General features: G+C 38.0%; 1 protein-coding gene across 2 annotated transcripts in view; it reads left to right on the forward strand.

The window, feature by feature from the left end:
- Window positions 1–498: 498 nt before the first annotated feature.
- Window positions 499–24,369, forward strand: part of tead1a (TEA domain family member 1a) — a 47,103-nt gene continuing 23,232 nt past the window's right edge. The window contains exons 1-2 of one of the 2 annotated variants that reach the window (XM_040131892.1): window positions 499–645; window positions 18,687–19,181. In XM_040131892.1, coding sequence (XP_039987826.1) covers window positions 18,977–19,181 — 205 coding nt within the window. In that variant the 5' untranslated portion in view covers window positions 499–645; window positions 18,687–18,976. The remainder of the gene's footprint in view (window positions 646–18,686; window positions 19,182–24,369) is intronic. The other variant, XM_040131893.1, reaches the window with a different exon arrangement.

A 24,369-nucleotide genomic window follows, 5' to 3' on the forward strand; every position in this document is an offset into this window, starting at 1 on the left:
AGTCAAATAGCCTTGATTAAGTGTTTCAAATAACTTTGAAATTATTTAAACAGTGTCATTTTTAGTTGGGGTTTTTTTTTTTTTAAATTGTGGAATATTTTTGTGGATTAACTTTTTTCATAGCTGTAAAAGTTTTAAATATATCGCTAAGAAAGCTTTTTGTATATTTATTAGAATAAACTTTATTTGATTCATTGCCAGCTGCTCCTCCATGCACAGCAGACTGTGTTTTATCTCAACCCATTCTCTTCCCCCACTGAATAGAGTTTAGGCGCTCCACTCTTTTGTTGTTAAACGAAGCCCATACAGTCCGGCCCCTTCCCCCTCGCTCTCTTTCTCTTTCTTTTTTTCCACCCACCCTCCCATTTCTCACTCACTCTATTTTCATCCAGGGTGACGCCGGTTGCTCTCACCCCGCCCCGTTCAACTCAGTTCACTGCGTTCATTTCATTCCTGCTCCCATTCCGCGCATATTTCGCATCCTTGGAGAGACGCTGCGCATTTTACGCACTAAGCGCGCCCGATCCTTCATCAAACCAAAACCAAGGAAGAGACTGGAGTTGGCGGAGGGTTTCTCGATGGTGTGGCGACTTCGGTCCTTGGAAAAGTGTGGGAATTAATCCATAAATAGGCGTATGAATCGAGGTAAGTTCCAAAGGAGTCCCCCCTCAGCCCGTTACCTTCGCGTCTGAAAGCCCCCGGACGTTTCGCTTGTTTCTAAAGCCCTGACTTGGTCACTGAAGCTCAAATTAACAATTTCGGTGACATCAAGAACGAAATCGACACACAGACACCCCTTGTAGATGTTAAACAAGTCTAACAAGCTTATCAATGCTTTATCGTGTAAGCTTTAAAGCCAGGGATGTCGCTTTCACTACAGTTTTTCTCACGAAACCAAAAACAAACCTTGTTTTCTAGCACTTCCCTCTCTCTCCCGTACTAAAATAGCCTACATAATTTGAGATATTTCACCATCAGAGTTGGCTTCGTGAATTTATCTAAATGTAACACGAAAGAGATGAAAGCAATTACGCTGCAGCGCTGAGAGGCAGCTTAACAAAGCTGGGAGTGAATGGGGGACTTGTTGCATCGGGTTTTCTCTTTCCCTACACAGACAGGCCCCAGTCACAGGAGCAGGCCATAGGCCGATAACATGCACACAGTAAGTGTTTACCCAGTGGACAGAGCAGATTATATGCTCACAAAGAACACAATCATACAGGTAGCCGATGGAATTGTTAACGTATTTACTCCTTCTCTCCACCTTAAAAACGAATAATGCTAATGGCTTAAAACGCATATTCATAAACCTAATTGGAGTTTTCTGCCATGAACTAGGGTAATTGAATGTATTTCTGAAAAATCTGATTTAAATTTGTCATTTTATTTCTTTCTAATTATTCCAATCAGATTAACACTTAATTTAACATTAGATCACTTCATATATATTTTAGGTGTCTGTGATCGTTAGTGGTTACTTTCTGAGAGACCTTACAGCTTTTTAAAGTCCCCTTTAGTGTCACCATCCTATAATATCCCACATTTGAGCTTATAGTGGTGGTATGTATTTCCTTTTGAATATTGATTAAAGGACTGTACTTGTCCTTTGTAAAAAGAGATATGCAGTAATGCAGGTCAAACCACAATGTAATTACTGGAGAAAATTACAGCCTGTAGGAATAAACGTAGTAGATTCATTAATTCTGAAACAGTAATCCATCTGTCAGATTGGGGGAGGGGTATGTTAGATATAAAATTATTTTAATCTAGAGAATACTTTTGGCTTCCTTTTTGATAGAATTATTGTGGCTTAATTAAATTGTTCAATGGAGATACATATTTTGCCAATGAGATGAGATGTACTCCCAGTAAAATAATTGTGATCATAGGGAGTTTATGAGTCAGTGTGTTAAGACTGCAATTAACAGTTGTCAATTAATTGATCATCGTGTTTGTTTTTTTGTCTCTAAAATGTCAGAAAATATTGAAATGTGTCTTTAAAATTTCTGAGATCCCAAGGTGATGTCCTCAGATATCTCTTTTTGTTTGACCAACCAAACCACAGAATTTTAGACCTTTTTACCTGAGAAATTATTCAAGGTATTAATGATAACCAGTGTACTTGCCTGTAGTTAGTTACCACAGTTACAGTGCAATCAATCAGTATTTGAGGTAGAGATGACATTTAACTGTCTTTTGAAATAACGGCAACACAAAGCAGAAAAAAAATCAGATTGATTTATGTAAGGTTTATCAAATGTTTTGATATACTAAACACTATAAATTAAATTTCTGACTTCATAAAGGTATATGTAAGTTTTGGTCCATTTATGGCAGCTACACCAACAACAGTATGCATGATGTTGTAATTTCTCCTGAAAATGGGGATTTCACGAAATGACACAAATTAGTTTTTAATGTTAAAACCTCTTGAAAAGGTGTTAATCGTTATCCCGGAATAAACTGCATTTTTTATTCGCTTTTTGCTCCTTCTAATTGTCCGATAAATCAGGCAGTCCAGTGTAACAGAGGAAGGTGAGGCATTTGTGTGTGTGTGTGTGGGGGTGTGTGTTTGTGTCATTGTCTTGACGATGGGGGGCAAACCCCTCCACTTTACCCCCCCCCCACTACCAGCCACCCCCCCACCCACCCCATGTCTCTTCCTCTCCAGTCCGTTGACATCTGTTTTGAGTGTTTTGTGCACCTGTACAATGGCAACGTGTATGTGTGAGTGTGTGTGTATGAGGGAGAGGGGGGGCGCAGAATGCAAATCCAGGCGTGTGTTCTGTCCTAAGCAACACAGACTGACAGACTAATGACCATTTGGTGTGTGTGTGTGTCTTTGCATCTTGCTGTCCAGGCCAGGCAGGCCCATTGTTGCAGCAGCAACAGGCGTTGGTGGATGAGGATGCGCCATATGGCCTTTGTGTGCTTTAGTCACAACCGCTGTGTACGTGTGCGTTTGTGTGTGCGTTCATGTACTTCACCAATGCTGTTACAATATGGTGGAGTTTGGAACGACTGGCTGCTCACTGCCTTCCTCCTTGTTGTTTCATCTGTCATCTCATCTCTAGACAGGAGGACAAAATCCGGTACACAGATTTTTATGGAAGTGGGATTAGGAAGAGTAATCTTTCCGGCATGAAATTATGTTCTATGACATCCAGATTTAGGCTCACTTTGTTCATTTTTATGAAAAAAAAAAAAAAAAAAAAAAAATATATATATATATATATATAAATGTGTGTCTGTGTGTGTGTATGCGTGTATATAGAGTAGTATAGTATAGAATTTGAATGAATCAACAGGTGAAACGGTGAATCTCCGAAATTATGGGATGCTTCTGGATGTGAAGGGGTGTGTTTTGTCATTGGTATTATTGACAATCTTCTATTTTTTTAAACACAATTCCCTTTTAATTTTAATTTGAAACCAACTCCTACAGCGTCCCTGCAGATCTGTTTTGATTTCCTGTTTTTTGGGTTGTTTTTTTTTTAACACATCTCGGACCATTACAGCTGTTGCAATTTGTTAAATATTTGTTCACAAATATGTTGATTTGCCACATTTTGGGCTCATCAAATAGTTTCAGGAATTTAGCAGCTGGCAGTATGAATTAGGATAAATTTGATCATTGTGTTTTTTAATGGGATAAAATTTCAGAGTGTAAAAGAAGGGGAGCCGAAGCTCATACAGCATGTATAGAAGTTTAGGGAGTGAAGCTGGTTTTTTACAGCAACAACGTTGAGTGTGTGGGGGGTGAGTTAGTGGGTTTAGGAGAGAAGGGGGCAGTGGGGGTAGGTCGAAAAAAAGAGGGTGGGTTTTTGGGGTGGGGTGGAGTGGTGGTGCGGGTGGGGTATTCTTTGTTTAGGTGATGGGGGAACAATAGACATCCTCTTGGGTGGGGTGGGGTAGGGGGCGATGTTGTGCGGGGGGGGGGGGGTGATGCTGCTTTCTGGCTGCAGGAGGCCAGCGGAGCATGTGCTGGCTTTTCTCACTGCCTGGGCTCCTTGTCTGTCGGTCTCTCTCTCATGTCCACACTACTGTAAATACATCCCATAAGACGTATCTCCATATTTCTGTATTTTGCATGAATCAGCAGATGATAAGAATGCAATTATCATACAGTTAATTCTGCAACATATTGAAAGATGATCATTAATGACACATGATGACTGTGAAGGATTCCCTTCACAGTCATCATGGTGTGTCATTAATCATCATTAATGATACATCATGATGACTGTGAAGGATTCCCTTCACAGTCATCATGATGTGTCATTAAATATCATGGCATATTTATAATACAATAACATGGCACATATTCATGTGACACTAGAAAAGATTAAAACAATATGTACAAAGCAAGATGTACTTTATTTTGCTTTTATTTTATTTTCCGCATTATAGAGATTTTTCAGTTCCACAAGGTTTTATAAAAGCTGAGATGTCACAATGCTTACTCATGTGTAGAGAGTCTCAGGTGTTTTAACACACACATGTTGCCATGTGAACATTCAAATGTTAAACAGCCATAAACTGTCAGAAAGCAGAACAGTTTAGAGAGAAAATTTCTGTAAAAGTAAGAAACACTGCCTCAGTGCCACAACAGACAGACTGCAATTATAGACCCAGTATATCAGTAAGGTATCACAAGAGACTCTATCAAAATATAAATTATACATCCCTTCCTTAATCCACTTTATGTTTTATACTGGAGCCCGACCAATAAATTGGTCAGGCCAGTATACCAGCCGATATTAGCTATAATGGGCTATAATGTCAGGCTATAATGTGTATAGTTAACAAAACTGCACTAGTATGGAAAGGAGAATAACTTTTTGAAACACTGATGTGTTTTCCAGCTTCTCAACTTTAAGGCCCTTTCCCACCGGACAGAAAAACCCATTAACACTCACTAACATCTTGCATTTGTCTTCAGTGGGAAAGGGTACAATCAGCATTCACTCCTGGGTAAATGACACTATAGTAGTCACGGGTACTTATTGGCCCATGCTCTGATCCGTAGTGATGGAAACACGATGCTCGTTTGGACAGATTAATTTTCGCCCATTTTCCAGTGAGATGCTATGATGCACATCAAAGACGTTGTCGTGTTAATAGCCAGGAACATTTATTGTTTTTTACAGTCTATGTGCCATCTCAGCCACAAATTCCACCCCTTTTCCGTTCAAGCAACGCTTGAACATCGTTGAGTCAACGCTGAGTTGGCAAATTCGTCTATTGCTGATGGGAAAGGAGTCAATTACCTTTTTTAGTGGGTTTACCCATGTTCAAATAGCCTGCATATACAGTACATGCTAGTTTTGGTGTAAAAATGGTATTACAAACATGGCCGACACACATATACTTTACAACAGATTTAAAAAGACAGCTTTCTGTTGCTTTCAAATCTCTCTCAGATCTTTTTTTTCGGTTTCTCTGTCAGAAGACTGAAAGAGAATAAAGCATCATTGGAGTTTCTATTAATATTTGTGTTGATTAAATCACTCATTTTATACTATATCCATTTAAGGTATATTGTTATTGTTTTTTATTGTTATTGTTTAGTGTTTTTTATATTTTTTAAAGAATTGCTCCCAATAGATAAATAGATAAATATGCCGAGCTACTTTTTTAGGAGAAAAAAAAAACACATGAAAATTGAAAAAAATAATTACTTGTTTCTTTTATACGGATTTTAAATTTTTTGTCTGTTTTTAATCCCTTATTTCACCTGTTTTTTTTTATATTTAAAACAAACACCAGCAGACACACAGAGAAAGTTGGGAAAAAAAGAGCTTTACCCAGAAAAGATAGTGTACTTTACCCGCCAAGTGTAGCCATGTTTGTCAAAGAAATCTATTCATTCAGCCACATCACTTACCAGAGCATGGTGGTAATAGACCATTTTGCCAAGCAACAAAAGAATAGGAAGACAGTTTAGTGTCTTTCTGTTGTTCTGCCATTTCAGTGTGGATGATACACCTAGAAAGAGCTTCTACAAACCCGAAAACACATTAACAGCATTTTCAGGTTTTCTGCATTAGCATGGACTTGATCTAAGGCTTTCAGGATTTTAGCACCAAGCAGAGAAATGGATGAGACCAGCTAACACTCCATGGGAAGTGTGAATCAACCTTATGTTTCCTGATCTCAGCAGGAAGCAAGCAGGAAGTCTAGATTTCAACTACTTCCTGCTTACTTTCCTGGTTGGAAGAATTGACATCATAAACACTCTGCATAGCGGGGCAGCAGCTGACTCTGCTCTCTGCTCTCTACAGTGGGAAAATGTTTCCCTGCTGTTGTGCTCACACCTCAGTTTTTGTTTTCAGCTGGCCTGACACTGATTACTCACTGTTGTTTATTGTGTATTTCTCTGATAAAATTTCTGAACTCAGGGTAGAGAGTAATGCATTGTTCAAAAGCAGCTAAATAATGGCCAAGTAGAAACCAGAAATTTTTTAAGTGAATGAAAAATGTAACAGCTATTACTTTTTCTAGAGCTTGTAACATTTTATTGTAACTCGTTTGACACTGATTTGCCTTTTTTGTTCTTTAGATGCTATTTGTAACTGTGAATGACAGCGGAAAATACCACAAAAATGAATCTTGATCTTCCAGAAATAACACATTCTCTTCTCTTATAAAAAGTTTAAGTATTCATAAGCAATAAAATTAACCCTTGCTCGATTTAAGACACTCAGTGGTTTTCCAGCTACAGGCTTATTCTGCCTGCATGGAAGACCAGTAGCAGCTCGCTATATAGCTAATGCAATGTTAGCAAACTTTAGCTAGATATTGTTGTGTAACTAATATGAAAGAGTCACTTAGCTGACTTCTTGACTCTTCTTTACTTGTGCTACTGTTTCACTACATTTTATTTATTACCATTATCTTCTAATTGTTACTTGTGGCTACGCTAAGTAATGTTTAGCAAAAGTTACATTGTTTTGCTTTAAGTTTAGCAATGCAGTGCAAACAAATCTTCCATTCTGTGGTTGTTATTAATGTAACAGACTGTCATGTTAGTGTTTACCTGTTATGAGTATCACTGTGTTAAGAGATAGGAGTTCAGCTAAGTACTGTTATTACAATTACTGAGATTTCCAGGGTGTGAGTGAATATGTTATAAGATTTTAAACTATGACATAGATTTGAGTGAGATAGCATACCTGACAGTTAGGCGGGTCTTTTGTTTCTTCCTGTTAGTTGGAGTGGAAGTTGGTCTAATGTTTAATCAAGAGCTGAATCAAGAGGCTAGTTCAAAGAGCTAACAGGACAGATAACAGGTTTGTTGTTTTAGTGTTGGCTATGGGCCACATTAACTGTGTACTGTTTGCTAATACATTTAAAATCAAGAAAGATAATGCTTCAGAGCCTTCTAAACTGTAATAAAGAAAAAGAAATTCAAGCCAATAAACTTTGCTTTCATTTAGACTTTGAACTTAGAATTTTTATTTTTTTTAACTTACTCAAAGTTAGACTAATATATGAATTTATATTGTCACAAATCAGAATTTCTATTTGATGTAACTCAAATCTGTATGCTGTACCCATTACAAATTCTCGGTTTACAAATGAGCTTGGTTTTTATTTTGTGAGTACAAGATTTTTTCCTCATGACAGGTTTTGCTGTACTGCTAAGAGCCATAATAAGCCCAGCCACAATATTCTTGAATATGACCCCAAGACTCAATTGTGTTACACAATAATGGTGTGGGAAGTGTTTAACATACAGACCTACCTTCATCATGGTTTGCATTGTTTTAACCTATGACACAATTAGAAGAAGACACAGCATAGACTCCGTTATGTAACTTTTTTATCATGGAAAAAAAGAAGGATTTTTTTTTTAGAAAGGGAAGCTGCGTCATCCAATATTCATTTACATGAAATCTCAGGATTGCTTGAGAGACTTTCTTCAAATTTGGCACAAACGTTCAGTTGGACTCAAGGATGAATTGATTAGATTTTGGAGGTCAAAGGTTAAGGTCACTGTGACCTTACGTCCATCCCATTCTCGTTAATCTAAGGAACGCCTTGAGGGAATATCTTCAAATTGGACACAAACGTTCACTTAGACTCTAGTATGAACTGAAAACAGGTTTCTCACTACAACTCGAGAAGTCGTGCACTAATTATAACATACAACTCCTTCAAAGTCTTCACTACATATATTATATGAGTCTGGACAGACATGGATTTTAACTGCAACTTGACTGTCTGGTAGAGGCACACAACCTATTTAATCCAATAATGTGGTGAATCATTTTTTTTCATGAAGTATGACAGCATATTTAAGAAAATTCTAATTTATTACAATTTTTTTCTTATTTTAGTATTTTTGTCCATCATTCTTGTTGACAGTTATAACATTATATTCATTATACACACAAGTTGATTGCTGAGATCTGGGAACACGTCAACATTGGTAAAAAATAGTCACATAGGAGCACAAATATGAGTGGTCAGATGATCGGGCAGATTTTAAAGAAAACCCCAGGTTAGCCAAATTTATTTGGCTAAAATGCTGTGTCCCAGTTCCATACAATATACTTAATGAGAGCTATAAACTAATCTTGATAGTATGTTATTTTCTGAAGTTGAAACAGCAAACAACAGTTTTAAAATGCAATTTGGTTGACAACAGTGTCCTACAGCACAATACAAAGCAAGTATTTTTTATAATCCATACTAACTTTTTTGAGTGTATTTAATTCTATTTCTTTTCCATTTTGAATACATTCTTTTAACTTGCTTAGAGTAAGTGATCATGTAGCTTGAAATAGGGGCAAAGCTAGTTTTCTAATGATATGAGGAATTATTTCTAACATTTCAGGTGCATTCACTTTTAGTTTTACCTTCAAATAAAATGGAGATAGATAATCTTATCGTGTGACTGCTTATGTTTTACAATAACTGATAGAAAACTATGAAAATAAGACCCAAGTTGTAATAAACTGTAAATATCCTTTAATGGTCCAGCTTAGTGGACCTGTAAATCTTTTCATACTTTTGGGGAAAAAAAGAAATAATAAACCCCAAAAAATGTTTTTGGGTGGATTTTTTAAAAATTGATTTTATTATTCCACTATTTGTTTTTTTTCCTCAGAAATGATACTCACCTTTGATGTCCATGTAGCACTGTGCTCTGTCCTGATATGTGATGAAGCTTAGTTATTGACTCAATTTTGGAGATAGAGGAATAAGAAATAATCAGATTTAGCAGATAAAGCCAGTTATATTCTTAAATAACTTACCACACACCAGCATGTTTACAGGATGCAGAGCCGCCAAACTCTTTGCCTGCTAACCTGCATCTCTCTAAATAAAGCAGTACCCAAGTTTTAATGGACCACAGATGAAAAACACAGTTCAGGGGCTAATTCATTTTCTGTGCGTGAGTGCGTGCATGCATGCATGTTTTCAGGAGTGCAGACGAGAGCAGAGCCTGTGTTAGCTCTAGAGAATGTGATTGTAGTGGTGAGTGGATAGATGGAGTTCACTGTACTCTTTTCACATTCAGGCAGCCATACAATGTTCCTTTACTAGGTGTGGAGTAGGACTCATACATGCACGTACAAAAACACACACACACACACACACACACACACACACACACACACACACACACACACACACACACACACACACACACACACACACGAACACACAATGCACATGTGATTTATGTCTTCCCACAATGCTCCCATGCTCCCAAGTTCACACTTATTAAATGGTGTTGGTATTGCTGTAACCCCCCCAGGCCTCTTTCTACTGGTGTGTGTGTGTGTGTGTGACAGTAACCCCCCCCCCAGGAGGAGGCTGGATAATGGCTCGGTATGACTCAGCAAAAACTGGTGAAAGAAGAAAAATAACAGAGGGGGATATAGAACAGGGAGAAGAGCTGCTAGCAAAACCTTTTACCATCACATTTCCAGGAGGAAATAAGCACTTCACTGTATCAGTGTGCAATCTGTGACCAATTACTGTTGGTGTGCATAAATGGTGATGCTTCTGTGAGAAGAGATGGTGAAATAATGAGGAGTGCACACTGTGCTTCTTCACCACTCATAAAGGAAGTCTCTCTCTCACTTTCTCTGTTTTTCTCAAGTGTGTATTAGCACAGAGAAATAATAAAATAAGCTATGCTGGTTTCTTTTCACTGATTCTGCTTTTTCATATGGCCCAATGAATATCTGTCTTTGTTTTTAAACATGAAGTCGGGTCAGAGCTAATCGAACCAACTTAATACTTTCATACAGGTGATATTTGTTTTCCTGGCATTGTGCAAGATTAACTAATTAGTAATGGATTAAGAGAAATTGTGATCATTTAAACTATAAAGAGTGAATTCAGAGATGTTCGTCAGCGCCAAGACAAAAATCACAAGTAGTGGAGTAAAGAACAAAGTGTAATCTGAGTGATCATCCATACAAGGCTGTGGAGGATAGTTACAAAAACTAGAAACCAGTTGAGCAAAAACGGCTCCCATTTCAGTTTCAAAATCCATGACAAACATTATTTTGAATATGTGTGCACTATAAAAATAAAGCGTCATGATCATTCCTGTCCATCAGTGCACAGTATAGATAACATCCACCATCCAACATCGTGCTTTATGGTTGGTTGAAGCGTTGGGGAGATTAGAGCAGTTCAGTCATAATTTAGTTGAAACAAACACTTTTCATATGGTTTTGTAGCCTTGTTAGAAAGCATAGTTTTTTTCTGCTTGTTGTTCCCTGTTTATATCTGGCCCATCTTGGTATTCTGTCTTGTGTGAGTGGATCATAAGTACAACAGTACAATCAAATGTGACTGAGAAAAGCTAAAAGCGATCACAAGTGATCATTCCAAATGCATTTGAGATGCTGCATGTCAAATGAAATCTGTTTTAACCGGATGTAGTCCAAATTTTGATGGTTCTAGATCAGGTTGTTTTCTTTGAATCCACTCCTGAATTGCAGTTCTTCTAATGGCTGTTAGATACTGGCTCTGAGATATTTGTATTGAATTGAATAAACTATAAAGAAAAATTTGAAAATACTTAATAAATGTATTTCTGCAATTTGTTAAACTGTTGACAGTTCATTTTATTTCTCTGTGTGTCTGAGTGCCAGTTTTTAAAGGTACCTGGTGGGTTTTTGACTACTAGCAGCACTATGGTGCACTGATTTTACTAGTTCGCTGCCCTGTTGTTTCCATCATACAAGCACACAAGGATGCACATGGCCTTGCACAAGTACGTGGTTGACACGATAAACATACTTGCCACTCGTGTTAGGCTATTCTGCTGATAGACTGTTATCAGCAGTAACACACAAAGAAACTTAGCAATGCGCCGAAGATGGCAGGCAAGAAGAAGACTACTAGCAAGCATGGAGTTAACTCTGGAGAAAGCTCCACATTATAACACAACTGAGACATTTGAGGCTGATACGTATCCCCATATTTAGGAGTTTTAAAAATCTGATTACAGTATATCTGGCCAATAGAACATTTTTCTTCACATAAACACATAATATAAACAACAATCTTGATCTTGTTTTTTTTTTAAAATTCTGACCAAAATGCATATTAAGCTAAACTTGTCAGTGCTCTCTGATAGACAAACTATGCAATGGAGACACTGTTTCTAATCAGCCAACATATACAGCAATATGGATACAACTGTAATAAGCTAATATGGGTCAGTATATTAAATAAGGCAATTTGGTTTGCGTCTCCCAGCTGGTTATGTCACAGATGCTATATCCATGTTTTTTTCAACAACGTTTTTGATTTGGATGTGGGATAACAGCAGCCATCATCAACCATCATCCATTGCATGTTTGAAATGAAAATTGTCCAGAAATTTTATGTGTAGAATTACAGACCTCTCTTACCATATTATTAATCTCACATATCACTATACAGTAAAGCCTTGAAGCTGTAGCTCTCATGCAGCCCAGCATCCTTTCAGACCAAGCAGAATACACGATTACATACTGGATGCAGCAACAAAAAAGAGATATAAACATTGAAGGTTTAATTCAGCACAATACTACACAGATTAGTGTAGCAAAAGGAAAATGGCACATAGTATTTTATGTATGTTAGATTTGTCCTATAGTTTCGGTTGAGGACCTCAGGGACTGACAGTAAATCAGATGTGGCTGAAATCATATACTTAAATACATGAATAACATGAGGTGTACTTGAACTATCTAACCTTAAAAATGATGTGTCCACTGTGGAGGCTCTTAAAGCGGGATGATAAATGAAGCACCCATGAATCTGTTCAGATATCAAATGCTTTAGTCACATTTGCACAAGTAAAAGATGAGTGTTTTGCCTAATGGTCCTAGATGCAAAAAAAGAAAAAAATTACGCAACAAACAATAAATATCACCTCAGATGCAGAATAATCCTGTTTAGGTTGCAAAGGACCATAACATTGTAAAAGGGAACATTTTTTACTTTGAGGATTATGAGAAAATCCTCTTGTATAAAACTTATGTGTGTATGTGTGTGCACAAGTTGGCAGCAGTTAAAACAGATATCACTGAGTGCTCCAATAGAAGAATGAGTGATAACACAGTCAAATTGTATACCAACAGAAACCCCTGCTGCCACAAGCACACATAAAGTATATTTGAACATACATACCCGGGTACCTATGGTAATGCAGGCTCTCACACATCAGTTGTATAACATTTCATAACAACCTCACTAGCTTGCTTCGAGAATAAGTTTGCATTTAAAATGCACATTGGATGTACACAAACACATACATGTAGTTGGCATGGAAGCCAAGTAAGTGCTGTAGAACAAGGTGTGAAAGAGGAAGAAAAGAGACACAGAGGGAGAGCATGAGAGTCCAAGGCAGCTGCAGGTTTGTGGCTGTATGCCCTATGTGTATTCTCCTGAGGGCTGGCACTAACACCAGAAGCCTGCTGTCCTGGCTGGAGTTGCCCGGGCTTGTCTGGTGACACAGAGACACACAGAAGAGAGGTACACATGGTGCACAGGAGTCATCCAGTGGACTGATTGATTTGAAACTTCTGTATCTCTCCAGTGTCCATCTGCCACTTGGTCCCTCTCTTCTAAGCTGTACAGTGGCTTCAGAAAATATTTAGACCCCTTCATGTTTTGCACACTTTATTGTGTTGTAGATTTAATTTTAAATTAATAAAATTGCCATTTTTGCCTATCAATCTACAATCAATAATCTATAATGACAAAAACTGTTTTTTAGAATTTTATGTGAATTTACTGAAAATTAAAAACTGAAATTTCTCATTTACAAAAGTATTCAGACCTTTTGCTGCGGCACTCACAATTGCAGTCAGGTGTATCCTGTTTGCTTTAATTGTCCTTGAGATGTGTCTAGAACTTTACTGGAATTCACCTGTGGCAAATTCAAATGGTAAATGGACTGCAGCACTTTTCTAGTCTTATTGACCACCCAAAGCGCTTTACACTACTGCCACATTCACCAATTCACACAGCACTCTTTTTCGATACATACTGCGCTTTCTACACACACTCACACACTGATGATACATCAGGGTGCAATTTGGGGTTCAGAATCTTGCCCAAGCACACTCCACATGCAGACTGGAGGAGCCGGGGATTGAACCACTGACCTTCTGGTTAGTGGATAAACCGCTCCGCCTTCTGAGCCACAGCTGCCAAATAATTGGATATTGTTTAGAAAGGCAAACCCTATGTATATAAGGTCCCACACTTCACACTACATGTCAGGACAAAAACCAAGCCATGAAATCCAAGGAATTCTGTGGACCTCTGTGATAAAATTGTGGTGAGGCATAAATCCAGGTATAAAATCATTTCTAAAGCCTTGAGTGTTCCCTGATGCACAGTTGCCTCAATTATAATTCAATAATTCAGACCTTTTGCTGTGGCATCACAAATTGTGGAGTGCCAGAGTTGTTGATTGGAGTCCACTGATGGAAACTGATTAGACATACAGTTCGGTCCATAAGTATTTAGACAGAGACACATTTTGTAATCTTGCCTCTGTACAATGCCACTTTGAAACTAAGCCATCAAGATGTGATTGAGGCTCGACTTTCAGCTTTAATTCAAGGAGTTTAACAAAATATTGCATTAACTGTTAATTAACTAATTACAGCCATTTTTATACATATTCCCTCATTTCCAGAGGCTCAAAAGTAACTGGAAAAAGCGACATAATTATAAATATAAATCAATAAATCTATTTTTATACTTAGATGAAAATCTTTTGCAGTCAATGACTCCCTGAAGTTGGGAACCCATGGACATCACCAAATGCTGACCTTCCTCCCCTGAGATGCTTTGCCAGGCCTTTACTACAGCCGCCTTCAGTTGATGCTTGTTTTTGGGTCTGTCTGCCTTCAGTCTTGTCTACAGTGCTCAGTTGGGTTGAGGTCGGGTAACTGACTTAGCCATTGCAGAATATTCCATTTCTTTGCCTTCAGAAGCTGTTGGGTTGCCTTCGCAGTATGTTTTGGGTTATTATCCATCTGTGAAGCACTGGGCTATCAGTGACAGCATTTGGCTGAATATGAGCAGATAGTATAGCCCTATACACTTCAGTATTCATCCTGCTACTTCCATCAGAAGTCACATCATCAATAAAAAACAATGACTTAGTTCCATTGGCAGCCATACATGCCCATGCCATAACACTGCCTCCACCATGTTTGACAGATGACTTGATATGCTTTGGATCATGAGCTGTTAATCTTGGTTTCATCTGTCCAAGAACTGGGCATGCGTTTTAGATTTTTTCATGCAAAGTCTAATCTGGCCTTTGTGTTCTTGAGTGTTACAAGTGGTTTGCACCTTGCACCTGTAGAGCAGTGAACTATAATAATAGCAGCTATTCGGGCAGAGTTTGGTGTTTGAAGACTGTTGCACAATGATAAAAAATAGCATTTTTGAGTGTTGTAGAACAATAAAGACAGAATTTAACTGTGGGAATCTAAAGCCCATTGACTTTATGTGCAGGTTGTTCATTGTCATTGCTTAAGTGTAGGCCTTCAAAGGGGTCAAATGTTTTATGAATGGTTCTGCAGTAAAATACAGAAATATTCAGATCATGGAAAGAAGAAATTTTCTATATTTCTGTAACGTAAAATCTTAAAGCTGACTTGAGACCTTTATCTCTACATTATATATATCTATATTTAGTGAATCACAGATCATACATTACTATAGAAGAAAGTAGATCAAGACCCTTGTAAACATGAGACTCTGCTTTGTCAGTGACATGGCAGATAAACCCAAATTTACGCGAAGAACTTGCCAAAAGTTCCTTAAAGCTGCATTGATTGTTTTATTTATTTTTTGTCCACTTGGGGGCAGCTGAAGCTGAAAACATAACACTGATATCACCTTATAAAGTTGCTATGACTGTCATGTTCACAAAAATATTCCTGTTTACACATTCAGCAGACATGGGGCTATATTAGCAATCATGTAGAGTCATGTTTCTGTCCAACTGATGAATGAAAGCCTAATATTCACTCTTATTTGAGGTTTTTTTTTTATCTCCAACTACTCATGAAGAAAGTATTTAGCTCTTTAGCTACTAACTGCTCCACTATCTTCACTAGCTAAAGGCTAATTTTTTCATTTGGTGCTTGGCGAGTAGTTTATCGTGGGTTTATCAGAGCTTTCTCCACGAAAATAACTGCTTGCTGTGGCTGGAAATAACGTTAATGTGAACTTAGTTTGTTGGCCAGAAAACCAAAACAGTGAGCTAAAAGACGCTAAAGGGCTTCATAGAGCTGTGGGGAAGTGCAAAGTTGGGTGATAGTCGTCTTTAAATTTGTCAGTATGGGTGACCCTTATTCATATGACACATAGACATTCAATCCATTCTTTACAGAAAATACTGTTATGTGCAGCATTAAAGCTGTATGTGATAAGTTGCCACAATCAGACTCCCCAGAAGACTTTAAAAGGCAATTGACGGTATAAAAGTTTAATTTTTTCAGCTCTACTACCATGTCATGCTTTCACCCTACTTTAACCTCCAAAGCTCAGACAAAAGTAGCATACCTACCCATAATTTTGTAAAGTGTTGATTATTTACAACATACTGAGCATATGGATAGATAACCTAGAATTGGATAAACTGCAGGAGTGGTTTGGAAAGTTATTTCTGCCATTAAAATTTATCTTTGAATCAAAGATTATCACAGCTTCGGTTATGTGTGAGGAAGGATACTTCACTGTAGCATACACAGTTGTATATTCACAAACACAATCACACTTGGAGTAGAGGAAACAAATCTTGCTGCTGGTGCTCAACCATACAGCCCGCTGAATGAATGAGTCCTGCTGGGGGAGGGCTGAGGGGAAGAAAGCAAGGGTGGTAAGTTGGAGAGGAAACGGAAATGAGGGTGAATAGAGTAAGCATGAAGAGAGAACCAGAGGACAATCTCTAGTAAAACCAGTAGATCCCATTCATTACACATGCCTGCAAGTCTAAGCCAACAAATGTTTTCTTGCGGCCTTGCAGTTTTCTCCCAGATGTTAAAAATCCATGAGCTGAACTCAAGTGTGTGGACCGGGTTAAAATGTATCCAAAATTTTGCCTGCTGCTTTGCATGCTTCATTTGCATGCATACGTTTGCACACTGTAAAGTGTATCTGTATTAAAATTAGCCAGGCAGACACAAATATACACACACTAATACACTTCACATTGAAGGCTTCTACAGGCTGTGGCAAGGGACACAGCATGGGAAGTGTGACCAGACAAAATTACATGTGTTCGCCCAAGGAGCTGGCACTGTAATTGTGTGTGTGTGTGTGTGTCTGTATTTGTTGGTGTGTGAGTATGGTGTGTGCCGTGCCAACCCTGCAGTTTACCATGGGGTATTTTAGAAGAATTGTAGGCAGCTGGCAAGCCCTTTCAGTTTTTTCCTTTTTTTCCTTTTCAAATCTGCTAGTGGCTGTGTAGTAGTAGTAGTATGTCTGACTGCCTCATTCACTTGCTTTACTTATTGTATGTGCATGTTGATTTAATGTTAGGCTACAACAACAGTTTAACAAAATAGGCAATTTCCTACATGAAAAGAAGCAATAATTTCCCTCTAGGAGCTGGCTTATGACATGTTGATCAGAACTTAAAGCTGCACTAGAAAATATTTTTGGTAAAAAAAAAAGGGAGGAGAATGGCCCATTTCCACTTTATTTGCCTTATTTTCTGACATGAAATTCTGATTGTGGCTATCATGTCTGTACAACACATGCTGAAAATCAAAATTTAAAAATTGAATCCAAACTCTGTTGAAAAGCAGTGAGCAGCACAGAGAAAGCTGGACTTACCAATAGTGATGGCAAAAATTTACAAACTAATCTTTTCTACTATTCCTTTTTTGAGTTTGATATGAATCAAGTTTACGTACTGCCATATGCTGCACTCCAAAATGATAAAAGCTCTCGCCTTCTGGTGCCTAGTGGGCTTTTACATGTTACTAAACTAACAGCCAGCCATATAAATGGAAGCATATACAACCTTACATACTGTTACAAACTCACTAGAGTACTGAATGAGGTTTCATCATCCAGCTCTTTATTGAGTATTGGCAAGACTCTGTGTTTGACATGCGTTTAGAGTTTTAAGTTTGGGAACGGGTGATAGCTGATAGAGGAGCTGACTAATGGCTTAGGATGGAAAATTTGTCACATTTTTATGCCTATAATTTTCAAGAAAATTATAAACAGGCGTACAGAGTGTCTTTTCATTATCCTGTGTGGCTGATCAATAATACTGAATAAATCACTGACACAGTTTGTCAGGAGTCTGGCTCTGTCTGTTTACACCATAGTCACCTCTAATATGAGTTTTTGTGCTACATTATTAATGTAGCACATTTGGCATATATCCAGTGTCTGGTATATTTTGAGGAAAGATACATAGTAATGTTCAAAATATAATAACCAGAATGAGTGTCAGTTTTCTTAACTCCCGCAGCAGGCAAAAACTGTTGTTTTTGTTTATGCTAACATACTTCAGTTTAACTTGTGCTGTCAGTTGATGTTTTTGGACACACACAGGTAGTTTATTTGTCTTCCTGTGGAGATAACTTTGTGTATAGCCTTGTTTACCATAATCACTGCTTCTGACTGCTGTATCTCTGGAATATGTGTCATATTAGCTGCCACAGTTGTCTATCAAAGCTGGCGTGTGGTTGTTGCATACAAATTAACCTCTAAACAGTAATGTCATGAGTTTCTCCAAATTTATTTCTAAATAGTGAAATAGTTTCTGTATATAAGCTGTCATAACATTGTGGAAATGTGTTTTCCACCCCAATGCTGTGAGCGTATCTTTGATTGTAAACTTTGACCGCAAGTCAAAGCATTAATTGTCACTGACTCCGATTTGAAAACAATAGCATGTAATTTGACCTTGTGAAACTTCACTTTGACTTGTGTTGCTGGAAGGTAAAATATTTCTAGTAATGTTGTGTTGTGTTGAGGCTAATCAATGATGCCTTAGTTAAAAATGGGGCAGTGTTTTTGAAATCTCAGTAAAACTGTCTGACGATTGATTGTTTTTACTTTTGGTTTGTGGTGTGTTTCAGCCACAAATATTTGCATGTATGGCAAGAGTTAAGGTTTTAAAATAGTTTGAACTTCAGCAAACAATACAATCTTTCTCTTTCTTTTCATTTTAGGGTTCCTGCTGTCTGGCATTGAATATAGGACCAGCTTGCTGAGTTTTCTACAGTCTATCACTTTCAGTATTATTATCGATAGTTAGTATTGGGGAGCACTATTGTTGAAACTGCAGTTAGCATTAGCATTCAGTTTCTAATTGCCAACAGCTGGCTGTCCCAACTGGGAGTTAATTATTGCCAGTAGTATTAATGTTAACTTGAGTTTACCAATAGCTTTTTATCACTACTTAGCATCAAACCAGGAATAGTGCTGAGTACACGTCGGCTAGTTAACATTAGCTTCCAGTATGGAGCACAGTAGTTGGAGTGGCAGTGAGAGTCCTGGGGAGGACATGGAAAGACTGAGTGACTCAGGAGGGGACAAGACCATGGACGGGGACCCTGAGGGGGTCTGGAGCCCCGACATCGAGCAGAGCTTCCAGGAGGCCCTGGCCATCTACCCACCCTGTGGAAGGAGGAAGATTATACTGTCGGATGAGGGAAAGATGTACGGTGAGTGATTGGAAATGAAAAGAAACTGGGTGTAAACTGCTGTCACTGAAGAAGGGAAGCTTTACTTTATAAAATATCAGAAAAGAATGAAAATGACCATAAATGACATCTTCAGAATGTTAGTTTTGTTCAATCAACAGTCCCCAAAACAAAAACATCGAATTTAAATGATATCAAACAGAGAAGGCAGCAAATTTTCACATTGGAGAAGCTTTCAGTGGCTTCAGAAATTATTCAGACCCCTTCACATTTTGCACACTTCATAGATTTGTCTATTTAATTGTAAATGGATAAAATTGCCATTTCTGGTCGTCACTCTACACTTAATAACTCATAATAATAATAAAGTGAAAACATGTTTTCAAATCAACAGAGGCTTCCCAATTAACCATATCTGATTTGCCTTACTTTATGTAAATAATGTCATTGTACCTAACAAGTAGTATGCAGAATTTTCGGCTTTTATCTTCTTTAGTTTCTTAGATATGGAGGCTTTAAAAAGGGGTCATGGCCCTAATAAACGAGTGTTGCTAAAAACCTGCAAAGTCCGATAAGCCATTACTTTTCAACTATTGGTACTACATGCTTGAAATTTTCAGGGATTTTTCTACACTATTAGATGTCTTTAACTTCTAAAATAGTTAGGCTACAGTTGCATATTTGCCAAATTATGGCTTGCTGAAAATTGTAGTGAAAAATTCTTTTGTGCTTTGGAGCCCATTATATTTTCACAATGATCCACATCAGATCTTTTAAATTTTTATTTATATTACTCACGTTATAGTATGAATGTCTGAAATAAATCAAAATTTCTGATTTATGAGGCATTAAAAAAAGATTTCACACCTATATTTCAAGTACATATTGCCCATGTATGACAAACTTTACCCTAAAAACATCAAAACTGGAAAGAGAGTGTTTTAATTAGTAAATGCACAGTAGCCAAACTATATTTATTAAGGTATCTAATTTCAAGCATGTAGCATGAATAGTTCAAAAGTAATGGCTTATGGAACTTTGTAATTTTTTTAGCAACGCTTGTTTATTAGGGCCACAACCCCTTATTTAAAGACTCCATATCTCAGAAACTAAAAAAGATACAAGCCAAACATTTTGCACACTAGTTGTTGAGTGCCAATGTCGCCAAGTGCTTGCTCATAGGGGAATGTTGCGTCTCTGTAAAGATTACTATAAAGAGTATGGTCTATACCTGCTGTATATGAAAAGTGCCCTGAGATCACTTCTGTTATGATTTGTCACTATATAAATAAAATTGAATTGAATTAAAGTGACTTCATTTACATGAAGTATGACGCAAATCCAAGTCGGCCAGTTGGGAAAATTTTCCGAACACTGTTATTTGATACGGAATTACCCTGTTGAGCTGAAAGATGAGATCAGCTCTGGAGCCGATTTTCTTGAAGGACCTGGCTATATTTGCCTGTATTCATTCTTGCCTCAATTCTGACCAGTCTCCCTGTCCATGCCGCTGAGAAGCACCCCCATAGCATGATGCTGTCACCACCATAATTAACTGTAGGGATGGTATTAGCCAGGTGATGAGCAGTGCCTGGTGTTTGTTAGTTGCTAGTTTGAGAGTCCTGCTCTGAGAGTTCCAATTTTTTTTTGTCAGACCAGAGGATTCTTTTCCTCATGCTCCCAGACTCCTTTAAATGCTGTCTGGCAAACTCCAAGCAGGCCATCATATGCCTTTTACTCAAAGTGGCTTCTGTCTAGGCACTTTACCATAAAGGCCTGATTGATGGAGTGCTGCTGAGATGGTTGTCCTTCCGGCAAGTTCTCTCAATCTCTGCAGAGGTCTTCTGAATCTCTGTTAGAGGGACGATTGGGTTCTTGGTCACCTCCCTTTAGGGGCGACTGTGGCTCAGGAGGTAGAGCAGCTTGTCCACTAAACAGAAGGTCGCTGGTTTGTTCCCCAGCTCCTGTGACTGTGTGTGTATGGGTGTCTAGAAAGCGCTGTATAAATTTGCATGTGAATGGATGAATGTGGCATGTAGTATAAACCGCTTTGAGTGTTTGATAAGCTTAGAAAAGCAGTGTATAAGTGCAGTCCATTTACCATTTACTTCCTGACCAAGGCCTTTCTCGCCTAGTAACTCAGTTTGGCCAGACGGCCAACTTTAGAAAGAGTCCTGTTGGTTCCAAAACTTCCTCCATTTCACAATTATTGGAACACTCAAAGCTTTAGAAATGGTTTTATACCCTTGCACTGATTTATGCCTCACCACAGTTTTATCATGGAGGTCTACATAGAGTTCATTCGACTTCATGGCTTGGTTTTTGTCCTGAAATTCAGTCTGAATTGTGGGACCTTACTGTATATACCACACAGGTGTGAGCCTTTCTAAACTATGTCCAATAAGTTTGCCACAGGTGGACTCCAATCAACATCTTTGGCACTCCACAATTTGTGGTTCCACAGCAAAGGGTCTGAATACTTTTGTAAATTAGAGATTTGGATTTAGATTTTTTATAAATTTGCAAAAATTAATAAAAACATGTTTTGAACTTGTTATTATGGGTTATTGAGTGTAGACTGAAAAATGGCACTTATCCATTTAAAATTAAATCTACAACACAGTAAAGTGTGCAAAAAGTGAAGGTGTCAGAATACTTTCTGAAGCCACTGTATATCAGTTATCAAACTTGTTGATAACTGATTAAAGGACTGATTATTTCAGAACAAGTTGGATGTACTCTATCTATTTGAGTGTTAGATATTTCTCTGGTCGCTAATCTTTCATACAGAAGGAAGAAGATTTTTGGACAGTTGTTTGTGTATTTATATAGTGACGAACCATATACTGCATGAAGAGTGTCTTAATTTTGTTTGTTCCTCACTAATTCACACAGTGTGTTGTGGTAGAATGTAACATCTCTGTATAGTGTTATAAACACATCCAATGACTGGCCGAGCTGCTGAAATGTTTGCTGTGGTGTGTCAGAATTGAGAATTACTGCATAGATGGCTGTGTATGTGGGCCGTCTCACAGGACATTGAATGTCAGAGACACAGGAAAGAAAAATAAACTGTAAAAAAGAGGAGATAGAGAAATGCTATAGGTTCATCATGCATATATGTGTGTGTGGTTGTATGAGCATGACACAGGGGGAGGGTATATGTATTTGTGTGCGCGCGTGTGTGTGTGTGTGTGTGTGTGTGCGTGTGTGCGTGTGTGTGTGTGTGTGTGTGTGTTTGTGTGTGTGAACTAATAGAGTGATGAACAGATGGTCCTCTGGCTGCCACCAGCTGTGCTTCCCTCCCTCTCTCTTCTGCTGCCATTTTTTTCCTTTTTTTTCTCTCTCACTGTGCAGAGTGCACACTAGTGATTTCTTCATACTACTTGAGTTTTAGACTTCTGAGTATTAAATTAAATTAAATGCCAGACATTAGATTTTTTTTCCATACCCATTTGATGAAGTTTTGCCTCAGAACCTTGATGGATTCAAGCACACACTACATGGCCAAAAGTTTGTGGACAGCCGGAGAGTTTGACCATATGTGATTGTTGAACATCTCCCATTCAGGCACAGTAGCATTAGTAAGGGCACTGATGCAGGACTGCCTGATTTGCAGTCTGTGTTCCAAGTCAGCCCAAAGATGTTGAGGTCAGGGCTCTGTGCTGGCCAGTAAAATTCTTCCACAGCAAACTTGAAAATCTCTTCTCCATCTCTTTAAAGCCGCACTTATCCATATTTTTTATATTAAAACGATCCACAGCGGACAAATCCACAGAAAATTACCACCCAACCTTGCAGTTCCCTTCAGCCCAATTTTAGTGTTTGGCTCGCTGTCAAAGCTCTTTCTCCCAGCCTAATTTCCAGCAGCAGCAGCAGCAACAGAAAGCTGTTTTCAGATAAAAAAACTAGCCACAACAACTTAATGATATGATAATAAGTCAGTATTTAAAGGTTGTTGGGTATCCCCTAAGTAGCCAAAAAAAGAAGAAAAAAAATGAATTAATGAAGCTTTAAGGACCTATCCTTGTGCATGAGGGCATGTTGAAATAGGGAAGGAAGGGTCTTCTAAAAACTGTTGGAAAGTTGAAGCAAACTACTGTCTAAAATAGCAGTGCTGTAGCATTAAGATTTCTCTCAACTGGAACACAGGGGCCCAAAACAGGATAAACAGCTGTAGACCAAAAGTACACAAGAGTATGTTATTGGCACGGTTGTTCACATACATACAGTAGTTTACTTATATCGGAACACACAACACAACCTGAAATGGTGATATGCAGTAGCCACAATCATACTAAAAACTCCTGTTGAAGCTCTTTTGTGTTAGGGCTTAGTGGCCATCAGTCAGGCTCATCCTGTACTCTGCCTTAGTGGCAGTGCTGTTTACCTTGTTGACTCTGTGTTGAGGTTGTTGACATGTTTATCATCGTGACCTAATTAGATTTAGACAATGTCTGTTTTCTGAGGCAGAGCAGGAAAGGCGAAATGGCGAGAAGGGATGAGCAGCGTTTGACATAGATACCAAGGGGTTTTAACTGTTACTAGAACATCTGTGAAAAACCAGAGTTATGAAACAGTATCTAGTTTATTCTTATTTTTGGCTTTCGATGCACACAGGATAGGGCAATCTCACATTTTTATTCATGCATGTTTTTTGACTTTTGAAAAATAGGATTATTATTGTTGACTTTTTTTCATGAAAAAGTTCAATGATGTTTTTCTGATTATTCAGAAGCAACATACTGTATGTACACAACCTTGGGGTTACTTTAAAAACTTTGCATTATTTTCCTTGCTATTCAAACCAAACTCTAGTGTCAGTAATGATGGTTTTGTGATTTCCTTGAGCATTACATTAAGGTAAAATGAGTAGCAGGTGAGTAGTCCTACAGAAAAGAAAGGGGTAATAGTGGACCCATGTGGGTCTTAAAATACCCCCCACTGGACCAGGGAAATGGACTGAAATAGAAAAGAAAGAAAATGGGACCCGGGATGAAATTAGCAGAGGAGAAGCATAGAAAAATCATAAATGGATGTATATAAAAGGGACAGAGAATGAAAAGGCAAATAATAGCATTGGCAAAAGTACATCAGAGGTACAATGCTATGGGCAGTGGATTTGTCCTCTACAGACATGTCATATAGATCTACTGGATAAATATGAAAGTCATTTAATTGCTATTAAACCTTCTCTGTCTCTTAATCT

Source organism: Xiphias gladius, chromosome 8, assembly GCF_016859285.1.
Source record: "Xiphias gladius isolate SHS-SW01 ecotype Sanya breed wild chromosome 8, ASM1685928v1, whole genome shotgun sequence".
NCBI lineage: Eukaryota > Metazoa > Chordata > Actinopteri > Istiophoriformes > Xiphiidae > Xiphias > Xiphias gladius.